This window comes from Canis lupus, chromosome 6 (genome assembly GCF_011100685.1).
Source record: "Canis lupus familiaris isolate Mischka breed German Shepherd chromosome 6, alternate assembly UU_Cfam_GSD_1.0, whole genome shotgun sequence".
Lineage (NCBI taxonomy): Eukaryota > Metazoa > Chordata > Mammalia > Carnivora > Canidae > Canis > Canis lupus.
This window is the reverse complement of record NC_049227.1, coordinates 53,322,814-53,334,682: the sequence shown is the minus strand read 5'-3', so window position 1 is coordinate 53,334,682 and position 11,869 is coordinate 53,322,814. Positions and strand designations below refer to the sequence as shown.

The 11,869-nt window shown below is 33.3% G+C and overlaps 1 protein-coding gene across 2 annotated transcripts; it reads left to right on the top strand.

The window, feature by feature from the left end:
* Nucleotides 1-1,249: 1,249 nt before the first annotated feature.
* LOC119876386 (polypyrimidine tract-binding protein 2-like) lies at nucleotides 1,250-4,181 on the top strand. Of its 2 annotated transcripts, none has more exons than XM_038541244.1 (3): nucleotides 1,250-2,335; nucleotides 2,433-2,510; nucleotides 2,676-4,181. In XM_038541244.1, the coding sequence occupies exons 1-3, from the start codon at nucleotides 2,121-2,123 to the stop codon at nucleotides 2,806-2,808; spliced, it is 426 nt and encodes a 141-aa protein (XP_038397172.1). In that variant the 5' UTR covers nucleotides 1,250-2,120; the 3' UTR covers nucleotides 2,809-4,181. The 2 variants fall into 2 exon arrangements, with proteins under 2 accessions (XP_038397172.1, XP_038397173.1); XM_038541245.1 differs by having other exon boundaries at nucleotides 1,272-2,335; nucleotides 2,679-4,181.
* Nucleotides 4,182-11,869: the final 7,688 nt, after the last annotated feature.

Here is an 11,869-nt window from a genome sequence, read left to right as displayed (position 1 = left end):
TTTGACAAGCTTTTTTTAAAAAAAGTGTTTAGAAATTGTCACACTCAACCCCTCTTCTTCAGCCCTCATCCATTTGAGATTCCAATTGTTTTGTCAAGTCCGATGACTAGAATACTTCTCATTACCTATTTCCAGAGGTAGCTCTCTGGTTATTTTGCTTTATTTTAATCCCATTTCTCTATCATCCATCTCCTCTTGGTACAGGTACTGTCCCTAGGACTTTTTATTGTTATTTTCACCCTTCAGTGTATCACAGCTCAGCTGATTGTGCAATCTTTTCATAACTTTACAAAGCTGAACTAAGCATTCTTTATAACAGTGTGCTTCCTTATACCACTTTATTCCCTAAATTCATTCCTTATAATGCATTTGTATGAGCTAAGAGTACTTTATCATAAGTAATAGAATGATAGAACTTTAAAAATGTTTTGTAATTCAAGTAAGTTTTATAATAGCTTATATACCATGTCTATGAGTAATTGAATTGAATTTTGTAAGTGAAAATTTAGAAGTATGTGTGAAACGCAGTAGAACTAGTGAGAAAGAATTCAGGCCTGAGAGATGATTTTTTTCTGTTCGCCTCGGTTGAAAAAAAAAAAAACTAAGAAAAAAGCATTACAAATATATAACACTACAGTAAAAACAGTCAGGAAGAGTAAGCTTGTTTTTACAAATTAGAGAAGCTACAAGTGAAAAAAGAAAATACTGTTGGTTCTTTTCTGAATTGTACCTTATACTTTCATAGCATTTTCCTTTTCAGACCTGTTTTATATTTAACTGATTTATGTTCTATACAGGTAAGTATGATAAGATGCATGGGTTTAATAAATTCTGTGTATCTCTGGTATCAGACTATGTGCTGCAGTATACTAATCAAAAAACATTTTGAGAGTAGGGGTTTTATTCTCATTTCCCTGCTCTTCCATATTGCCTTTATCTCTCTACTGTTAATACTCTAATACTTTGAGTAGTCAAATCAGACGTCCAGTTTAAAGTATATGGCTTACGAAATGGTCTTCAGTTGTTCTGACTAGTGAGTAAAATGTGAAACGTAGAGAACTGTTCTGTAATCTCAGGCCAGTTCATTTAGCTTAAAAATAACCCAACTGTTACTTCAAGAATTAGGTATGTAATGTTCTGTGTTTAGGCACTGTGCTGTGTGCTGGGATAGAGACCGTGGTTCCTGCCTTCATATACTTTGCAGTGGGAAGGAGGATTTAGATAATTAAATTGTGATAAATTTTAAAAAGAAGTAAAGGGTGAAGGGAAGGCCTTTCCAGAGAATGATGAGAAAGGCTAGGAGGGATAATGAACAAGATGGGAAACTGGTATAGATCAGCATGCATACAGGGCTAAAGGTAAGAAAAACTAGCACTTTAAGGAGATAGGTTTTATGTAGTTCTAACTTAAAGTGCAAAGAAGTATAGTACTAAAATCTATAAGTTCCATGAGGGGGTAGGATGGTTCTTACTACTTGATTATCAGCACTACTAACAAAGTAGTTGGTATTGTTGTACATCCTCAAGAAGTATGTTCAAAGAGGCTGGGGAGATTTTATTCTTTAACATGGTTTTTGCCTTTCCTAGTCTGATCTGACCTTAACGATTTTAAGCAGGTAATGACATCAGATTTGCAATTTATAGGGCTCATCCAGCTGCTATGTGTAATAGAATGGATTGGAGAAAAGTAGAGCAAAGTCCAACAGTTTTGCAGGTCAAAACATTGTGACAGTGTAAAGCAGAGAATGGAGAGCTGTATTGAGGGATAATTAGGAGTAAGAAGAGTATCGTAGGACTTGGGAATTAGGTTATGGGGCAGAAGGGAGAAAAAGTTTTATAGATAAGTACTAAGTTTATTCAGCAACTAAGTTTATGATTTATCAGGATTGGCAAGGAAGAGAGAGATTCATAATCAGGATTTACATTTTATGAAAGAAACGAACTTTTTTGTCAAAATACTTGTTTAGTGCAAATAAATTTAAATCATCTTGTCAGTGGCTGTTATAAACTTGCCATTTATTTAAAAATCATAGAATTCAGTTATTTTAACTATTCTAAAAATTATTTTGCTTTGAACTGTGTTAATATTTTTTTAATAGGCATTTTTTTCTTTTTACAGCCATGAACCATCTTAATGGACAGAAAATGTATGGTAAAATTATTCGTGTTACTCTGTCTAAACATCAGACGGTACAACTACCTCGAGAGGGACTTGATGATCAAGGGCTAACAAAGGATTTTGGTAATTCCCCATTGCATCGTTTTAAGAAACCTGGATCCAAAAATTTTCAGAACATTTTTCCTCCTTCTGCAACCCTTCACCTATCCAATATCCCGTAAGTACTAAGCTAGAGTTTTCTAAGGGTATACATTATAGAAATAAAACATAAAATTTATTATTAATCTTCTTTTTTTTCCATCCAATTTTCCTAGTCCTTCGGTAGCAGAAGAGGATCTACGAACACTGTTTGCTAACACTGGGGGCACTGTGAAAGCATTTAAGTTTTTTCAGTAAGCAAGCTTTCTTGTCTCTAAATTAGTGACTTTGACAAAAAGTTTTCTTCAAGTAGTTTTTATCTTTTTTGTTTATGAAATTAATTCTGGAATAGGTGAAATTCAAGTATTTAAGCACTTCCTAATTTTTATGAAGTATCTAATTTCATAATTTTGTTTCAGAAGAGATCACAAAATGGCTCTTCTTCAGATGGCAACAGTGGAAGAAGCTATCCAGGCCTTGATTGATCTTCATAATTACAACCTTGGTGAAAACCATCATCTGAGAGTGTCTTTCTCCAAGTCAACAATTTAAAAAGGGGGAGGTGAAGATTGAGGGTGTATCACATTGTTTGGTGTCATCACCTATTGACTGTTCAGAAAAGTGGGGACCAGAGTTTGATTTTTTTGTTGTTGTTGTTGTTTCCTTTTTTTTTCCATGCTGTTATCATTCCTTGGTTATAAAATGAAATGGCATACATAAAGGCAGAGTTGTTAACTGCTGTATTTCATCTGTTCTATAGGTAGGCCATTTTTATTGTCTGTTTATAATTTTAGTTTAATTATACTTTCCTTTTTCAACTTAGTTGACATACGTGCCTTAAAAAGGAAAACTAGTGTTGCTATTGTGCATTTACTAGGTAAAAGGAATTGGTTGTCTAGGGCACATTGTTATATGGGAATTACAATATGTTTAGGCAGGGGTGTGTAAAAAGGTTAAGTTTTTGTTTCTCCTGCTTGGAACTTATTTTGAATTATTGGCTTGTCACATTTCTTTCTATTTAATCAAATAAGATACATGATACTGAAAGAATTAAAGCAGCATTTTTTAGTTTTTACTACCTTAGGCTTTATTGCTTTAAAAAAACATTGGCCTTTTGTATCTCACAATTCTGGTCTAGATTCAGTTATGAATGTAGGCATTAGTTAAAATTAACAAGATGCAGAGTATTAATTTCTTAAGACAACAAAGTGATTTCTGTAAGTTTGAGCCCTACGTGGAAAGCATTGTGGAATCTTAACCTTTTTGTACACACTCTTGTGGGACGTATCATATAAATGTCAGCACTAAGTAATGTCTTGTTTGTGGCTGAATATTTTTCGTAGATGTTTTTGAAGTTGACATGACTTACGTGCATTTAAATATATATTGCCATCCTTAGTTTGTAATTAAGATTTGGAATATGGTTGTGGATTTCTGAGCATGTGCAGACTGGTCTAGCTAGTTCAGGAACTGGTGCATGTATTTTTCAAAGATAAAGAAAGTGTACTGCGAAAATTTGCAGGAAGATTAATTTTGTGGCAGTTTTCTAAAACTGACAACCAGGTGGGACCAAAGTTTATGTGCCTTTAGTCTTAATTTACCTTGCATTGTAATATTCAGTTTTAATAAATCTTCAAAATATTTTGTATTTAGGAATAGATCTGACTTTAATAAAAACATGGCTCAGAATCTACAGGTCAAATTAATTTGAACAGTTCTTGTCAATCTGAATTGTTGATTCTGTTTAAATGACCAATACTTTTTGAAATTGATGTACTTAGTTTCAAGATTCATAGATTCTGTTATCTATGTAGACAGAATGGTCATGTATATTTTCTATTAGTTGAGTTTTTACATCTTTAGAAATGTAAAATTCAGTATAGTTTGAAAGCGGCACAATTAAAAATTAATTTTCTAACAAAGTTGGGAGGTTTGATGGTTGTTTAATTTCCTTTTGTGTGTACTCTGCTTACCTCTGTAGCATGCTCAATAAACACTTCTGTAGCTCTGTATTCACCTTTTCTGTCTTTCTCTGCTGCCTTTTCTCTTTCCTCTTCTTTGTTTTTCACTCCACTGTGCTTCTGAATTCATGTTTATTCTCTGCCAGGGTGGGAAAGGAGTAATAATATTATAATTCTATGGCTTTATACCATAAATAAATCTAGATGCTGTGAAAATATACCAGCTGGTTTTTTTTTAATTTAAAAGATAGTAACTGCTTTTCAGGAGGACACATATTAAACATTTCCCACCCTGTTATAATCTACTGCTTTAAAGACATAACTTTTATTGTATCTTGTTAATTCTATCTCTTTTGTTGTTGTTGTTTTTTTTCCAGTAGATTTATGCACTAATAGATCTTTTGGATTTGCCATGCTCTCTTGCTGCAGTTTCATCTTTCATCTTTTGTGTCTGCTAAAGATTTCTTACTAATCTTAGATTACCTTGCGATTTTTAACAAAGGGTATTAGGTGTTATTGGGAAGAAACTTTGTCTTGGGTGGGCAGAAGATACATTCAGGTAATTTGTGATGTTATAACTTCCACTTTTTTTTTTTTTTAAAGGAGTTCAGTTAGGGGGCTATTTGTGTTATTCATATTTTTGGTTACTTTTAAAAAATAGATATATTGGTGTCAGGTAACTTCAGACTTTAATACATGTTCCATTGGTTTGTTTTGTTATGAAATAACTGAGAATTATGCAAAACTCGTACATGGCGAATAAACAAATGAAGGAATAGGAAATAACTTTAAATGTGCCATATTAATACAACAATTCAGTTATCTCAAAAAAATATAGTAAGCGAAACAATTGTTTACATTTGAGTCAAGAACATTGGGGTTATTTGGAAGCTAGACGATCTTATATTTTTTCTTCTTAAAGTAGGATTGTACTACAGAAGCACTCAAAGCAACAGCAGATGTGCCTCTAAAGTATGTAAAATCCAATACCATGGCTAATGAATAGTAATTGAGCAAAGTTTCTCCTGAGTGAACCTTTTTTCTCAGTATTGGGTGGTGGTTGAAATATCTGAAATATAGGTGTTTAGCTACCTTTCAAGTATTCTTTGTGGCTGGCTTTGGGTTGGAAGAAGTCCTGAAATGTGTGTAGGAACTGGGTTGCTCCAGTTGCTGAGCTGGGGAGAGTTCACAGTACCTCTGATGGGGGATGACCAGACACCAAAGTTCTTCCTGCCCGGGAGGTAGAGATTCTTCAGTCTCTTAGAGTGCACTGTGGTAACAAACAGCCTTCCTTCCAAAGCACTAAGTCAGTGAAGTGGTAATTTTGACATTGTAGAATATTTAAAACTTGGTACATTAAATTAATTGAGTCCTTGTCCTGTGTATAAATTGCTGAAGTGCTAGGTGAAAATAATGTCAGCATCATCATCATTACCATTATATGCCTCAGTCTTTTACAGTGAACTAGCTAACAGTGAAGTGTTCTTAAGACTTAGTTGCTTCGTAATAGAGGCCTTACCTTGAATATGTAGAAAGGTAGTTTTTTGTTTTTTTTTTTTCTGACTAAGCTAGAAAAACTTGTGGTTTTTTTTGTTTCGTTTTGTTTTTTTGACATTAGGATTTGGAAATGGGTTTCAAAGCACCTACTTAAAGAATGGGTTCATATATATTTAATTTTATATTTAACGCTAGAAATGTAATGTAGCATTTGAAAGCCACTAAGAATATCTTGGCTTAACCAGGAAGGGTAACATATCATTCTCTTTATTATGTTAGGAATATACTAACTCACATTTTGAGGCATTTTAAGATAAGGTTAGTCTAATCAAATTACAGTAAATTTACTTTGTTCCTTAGTTCTGTTTGGATTACCATATAGTTTCTAGGCAAAGGACAAGTCACTTTCTAAGCCTCAATATCTTTCATCTATAAAATGGATGCAATAAATTCTGCTCTACCCACCTCACAGAATTTTTGTGAAGCTCAAACAGGATAAACACAGAAAATCTGTGTAAATGGTAATCTGCTATGTAGGAGGAAGTGTAACAACGCCACCGTTTTAGGACTACATGCCAGATTAGCATGTAGTACGCTTACCCACAGTAAATCATATCCTATTCCCTTTTTTGCTACACGGAAGTTTTTTAATGGTCTAATTTTATTTTAAGTGTCAGTCTGGTTAAAGAAAAAAGATGGAGAATGCAAGTATATATTGCATCCCAAAGCCAAATGAAAGGAGAAGGGTTTATTAGTCTTATATTTTCAATTTGAACTATTTGATAGCCCAGTAATTGAACATAGATACATATTTAATTATAGGTTCCACTTAAAAATGAGATTTTTTTTAAAGTATACAACTTTAAAGATTGCTGTGAACCTTGGCAGTAATTCTAACACTTAAAAGACTTTGAAGGCTGTGAAAGGATCTTCTCTTGACTAGAACAAGAATTCAGAGTTTCCTCACTGACTTAATATTATAAAATGGAACATAAATCTAAAAACATTTGTTCATTCAGGAAAAGGGTACAACACTCTTTAGTGAAACTGAGCATACATAGGTTTATTGTGGCTAAATAGGTTTCTAGAAAATACTAATTTTAAGCCACAGTATTAGAATTTATTATCAAAAATCTTAATTTTATAGTTGTTTACTCTTCTAAATATACTCCCTTTAAGGTTCTTTTTTTATTTTAGATTTTGCAAGTGTACATGTGATTATTCAAATTAAGAACATAAGCGTTCAGATATGCAGAATACCGAGAAAACCTAATGAACACCTATGAATTTAGCACTGATTCTTTCACACGTAATACTATCCATACTTTATAATTTTAATATATGAAATAAAACCTTACAGATTGAACTGACATCCCTGTGTATTTGATCTAGTCCCTACATCATCCCTTCCCCAGAGGTAATCATTACTTTGGTGTTTGTTTTTATTCAGTAGTTACTTTTCAAAGGGAATTTGTTCTGTAATTGTGTGTATTCTGTAGCCCAAACTTTGTTTTTCTATCTAAATACTGCGCATATACTCTAATACTCATGATGTTTGGATGGTATATTTTGTCATCCAACACACAAATTACAATTTTTAAAGATTGAGATATTTGGACATCCATATTCTCCTTATGAAATGTCATGACATAACCAATTTTAGGAAGGTTTTTAAGTCCATTCCTTTTTTTTTTTTTAATAAATATTGAATAAGTTGTTGGATCTTAAGTTTCTCCTAATGTAAAGAAGGATGTGAAAAGTAAACGAACTATTGCTATTATCTTAAAAGCTGAGATTAGGTGTAATATACTTAAATACAAATACATCCTTTCTAGCTTCCTATTATAACCCCCCTTCTTGCAACTTTAAGAGTACTTGGCATTTTTGTTTTCATCCCCTTAATTGGTGTTAATGTTGTATAGGATTTTTTAGAGAAGGAATGTTACTTTTTATTATGAAACATTTCAAATACACAAACAATAGAAGACTTTAACCCTCATCAGTCAGCTTCATTTACCAACACTTTGTTCCTCTACCCACTTCTCACTTCCTATAGTAAACAAATCCCAAGTATATTTCATCATCAGACTTCCTACTTTCCTTGCATTGTATTAGTCACTATTCTGTAATGTCTAAGCTAGTCTCACTTGTCAGCAATATAATTTCTTAAGATCTTAGAACCTTGCTACTAAAAATGCAAGTCCCAGACCAGCAGCAATTAGTATCACCTGGGAGCTTATTAGAAACTCAATCTCTGGCCCTGTCTCTGACCTGCTGAATACATTTTGATAAGATTGGCAGGTGAGATCCATTTGGACATTGAAGTTTGAGAGGCACTCTCTAACAGAATACACTTTTTTCAGTTTCATGAAAGCTTAAAATGTGTTTTTTTTTCCCTGAGTGTGAAAATTTTATTAGTAATTTTAAGTTACTCAGACACAAAAACTGTTAATAACATTAAGGGATAACTGTAGAACTGAAAAGGTCCCTATATGGTAGTTTCTAACCTCATTTTAAGTATAAACTTCTAGAAAAGTCGAAGAGTTGAGCAACATTTTTCTTTAACTTACCTGTAATTAGAATACAGGTCCCAATCCAGTCCTCCAGTGTGTTCTACCAAGTAAAGAAAATATAGGCCCGCTGCTATTCCTAAATTTAATTTATTGTACAAGTTAATAGATAAATAGCTAATAATAGAAATCAATATTTTTAATTTAGTACTCTGTTAAATTTAGCTTGACAGGGAAAGAAATTCCATGTGAATTGATTTTAAGTGATTAGAAATTAACTTTTTAAAGAGCTGACTCTATTATAGTATAATAAAACGATGCCCTTGGGTCATGTTAGTAAATAGGCAACTTTTCTACTCACTGAAATGCTTCTTAAATCCATTTCCCTGACTCTAATTGGATAGTAGATTCATAGTTGAAATACCTAAGCTTCACCGAGTGATACTTGCTGAAACTCTCATAGTTAAAGCTGTGGTATAAATACAGATTGAGCTTTGCCATAGCATGCCTTCAGGGACCCTTACATACCTTTAGTGTAGTTTGTAATGTTCTGGGGCCTAGCAGTTTCCTCCAGTGTCCTGTCTTGCTGAGTATTTCCTGCTTACCACTACTATTGCTGTCCCTAAATCTTGTTGCTGCTTTAGCTGTCATTTACACTTTATTTCATTTCTCACCCATCCTCTTTTCTTCTTTGCAATTAAGTTTCTTGCTCCTGTGACTTTTCGTTTTTATAACCATAACCAACCGATCACACTATTCCTTTTTACTGCTGGTTAATGAACGGACGAATGATAGTGCATTGTATGTAATATTCAGATGTTTTCCTATTTTTTGTCTGGTTCAGCTTAAAATCCTTCTGCCATTATTTTGCTTTTTAAATTTTGGGACTCTAACAATTCCAGATGGTTAAAAACATGAGAAGTCTTCCAGGAACCTGAAGCTTTCACGTATTTATCACTATGTGGAGGACAAATTGTCAAATAATTGTGGTTAAAGAGCTCGTTTAAGGAGGGGCACCTGGGTGGCTCAGTCCATTAAGCTTCTGCCTTTGATTCAGTTTATGATCCTGGAGTCCCAGGATCAATCCACATGTTGGGCTCCCTGCTCAGTGGGGAGTCTGCTTCTCTCTCTCCCTCTGCCCCTCCTCCCATTTGTGTTCTGGCTCTCAAATACATAAAACCTTTTTAAAAAGAGCTCCTTTAATAAAGGAGACTTAGAAACTTCTAAAAGGTGATTACAGTTCATTTAATCATGATTCCAAGAAAGTAAAGCCTATATGTTCAAAGGAATAATTAATATTTTCTAAAGTAATGTAAGTTTCTGAAAGAGCTCCAGGGGAAAAAAAAAACATTACAATAGTTCGCTCTTTCATAAGTTTGTAATTTTGTGAGACATTAAGTAAGTTCTATTTTTTAATTCTGGAAAAACATAGGCATTGATGTTACACTAAACTGTATTCAAGTCTTATTCTGCTACCTAGTAGCTGTGAGTCCTTTATAAAAGCCCTAACTTTCCCATCTGTAAAATGGAGGTAATATCTACCTTGTATGTGCACTGTGGGGGATTTATGTGAAATTCAGTTCCATCCCATTTATAGTTTTTCTTTTCCCTTGCTTGGGGAAGATTTTTGGCATTCCATTTATGGAGGTTGGTTTTTTTTCCCCATAAATATTAAACCTCTTTCATTCAAAATGCATTTATTGTTGGACACTTTTGCTACATGAATTATAGGGAATTCAAGGATAAATAGAACCACAATACCGTTTCATAATACTTGGAAAAGGCAAACTTGTTCCAATATGTTTGATAAATATTAGAGAATAAGCATTACATGAGTTTCACATTTATGTGCAATTCATCATGGGAAACCTGATAAAAGCAAAAACCAGCACCCAGCTAAACCAGCTGTGTAGAAATGTACCCAAGATGTGCTTGAGAATACCCCTCAGACATCTGTTGGCTACTGCAGTTCTCTACATGTTTAGGTGCCACGCTTAATCCACATTTGGTGTTCACTTTTGGTCCAGTTTTAGTTAACCAACGCTTTACAATAATAACTTGCAAACTCCAACATCACTTCCCATACCCACTTCCACATAAGCAGCTTAAGATCTTTTTTTAAGAAGTCCTATTTGTAGCACTATTTATATATTTTTAACCACCTAATATATGTAAAACTGTGCTGCCATTTTTTTACTGTTCTTACTTTTATGTTCCTGATAGTTTTTGAGTGTTGTGCCCCAACCCCGCTATTTCCCCATTAAGACCTGTGGTCTTAATTCTGTGATTTTTGCATAATATAGAAGCTTATGGAAGTGTTTGTGCTATGTTCTAATAGAACTATTTTCAAGGAGCTTCTGATTTAATTCACATTATGACAAGACAGTATATGGCAAAATATTGGACATCAGAAAACAAGATTTGATGTTGGGCATCATCATTTACTGATCATAGTAGCTTGAGCAAGGCCAGTTATTTGAGCCCCTTTTCTCATCTATATCCTTTATGTCTTATTTTAGTTTTAACTAAGATAATTAATGCAAGCACTATATAAAATATCATCAACACTGTAGAAGTGTAGCTTTGGTAATGTCTAGTGGTACAAAAATTACCTTTTGGGCCAATTTTAAGGTAAGGTGATTGTAAAAATTGTTCTGAAATGAAAGAGATTTTTTAACCTCAAAGCCTATGCTCTTTTTACACCAGTGAATGACAACAATGTACATAAGTTAGTTATGGTTGATTTATTCCCTTACGACTTTTGGGTTTTAAATAGTTGAATTATTTTTCCTCAAAACTAACTACAGGAGAGCACCTTGAACAAGTAGGTTCCAGTTTGAAAGATTGTCAGTATAAAACATCCAAGTATCATGCTTTCAAATGAAATACTAGTCCCCTGATTTCTACCAACTAGAAATATAAATCAATTTTAAGAGTATTTTCTACTTCGTCTGTTGACATCTTTTAACCTCTTGAGAATTCATTCATTCATTGAACAAATACTACATGCTAACCATGTGCCACCTTAGATGCTGTGAAACAAAACATAAAACACAGTTCCTTCTTATCATGGGGCTTTCAGTCTGGTGTGAGATAAGTAAACAAGCACTTATAAATAGTTTGGTAAGTTTTATATAGAAACTTTTGGGTGCTATTATATCGTATTCAAACTTTATCCGGTAAGGATTCTTGGAGACAGTTAAGAGCTGGGTTGAAAGAAGGGAAGTGTTGAAGACAAAAATAGTGTGTTTAAAAGAAAACCTGAATCAAAATTATGGCACACTAGAGAATCTAAAAGTTTAACATGGCTAGGTTGTGGATTATGTGACAGAAGCAGTAGAGAAAATGTGTTTTGATAGAAAGAGGTCATGGGCCTTGCTAAAGAATTTGGACTCTTAAGATCAGGGTTTTTAAACAATTACTGGTAAAATGGATTTAAGAGAACAAACAGGGGTGATATGACAATACTGGTAAATTTACTCTGCTTATTAAAAACTATCCCTTTTAAATTTGAAGTTTTTTTCTAATTCTAAAAATCACATAAAATTTAAATTTATTAAACCTATCCATCTAAAAATCTCAAAATTTGATATTATTTTAAAGAATACAAAGTTAAGACCTCCAAAAATATATTTTGTCAAATGC

Bases quoted from the DNA above. Each gene is read 5' to 3' on its own strand.
- LOC119876386 (XM_038541244.1), top strand. From the start codon at position 2,121: ATGAACCATCTTAATGGACAGAAAATGTATGGTAAAATTATTCGTGTT. The intron at 2,336-2,432 runs GTAAGTACTAAG...CAATTTTCCTAG, and splicing joins CTTCACCTATCCAATATCCC to TCCTTCGGTAGCAGAAGAGG. The intron at 2,511-2,675 runs GTAAGCAAGCTT...ATTTTGTTTCAG, and splicing joins AAAGCATTTAAGTTTTTTCA to AAGAGATCACAAAATGGCTC.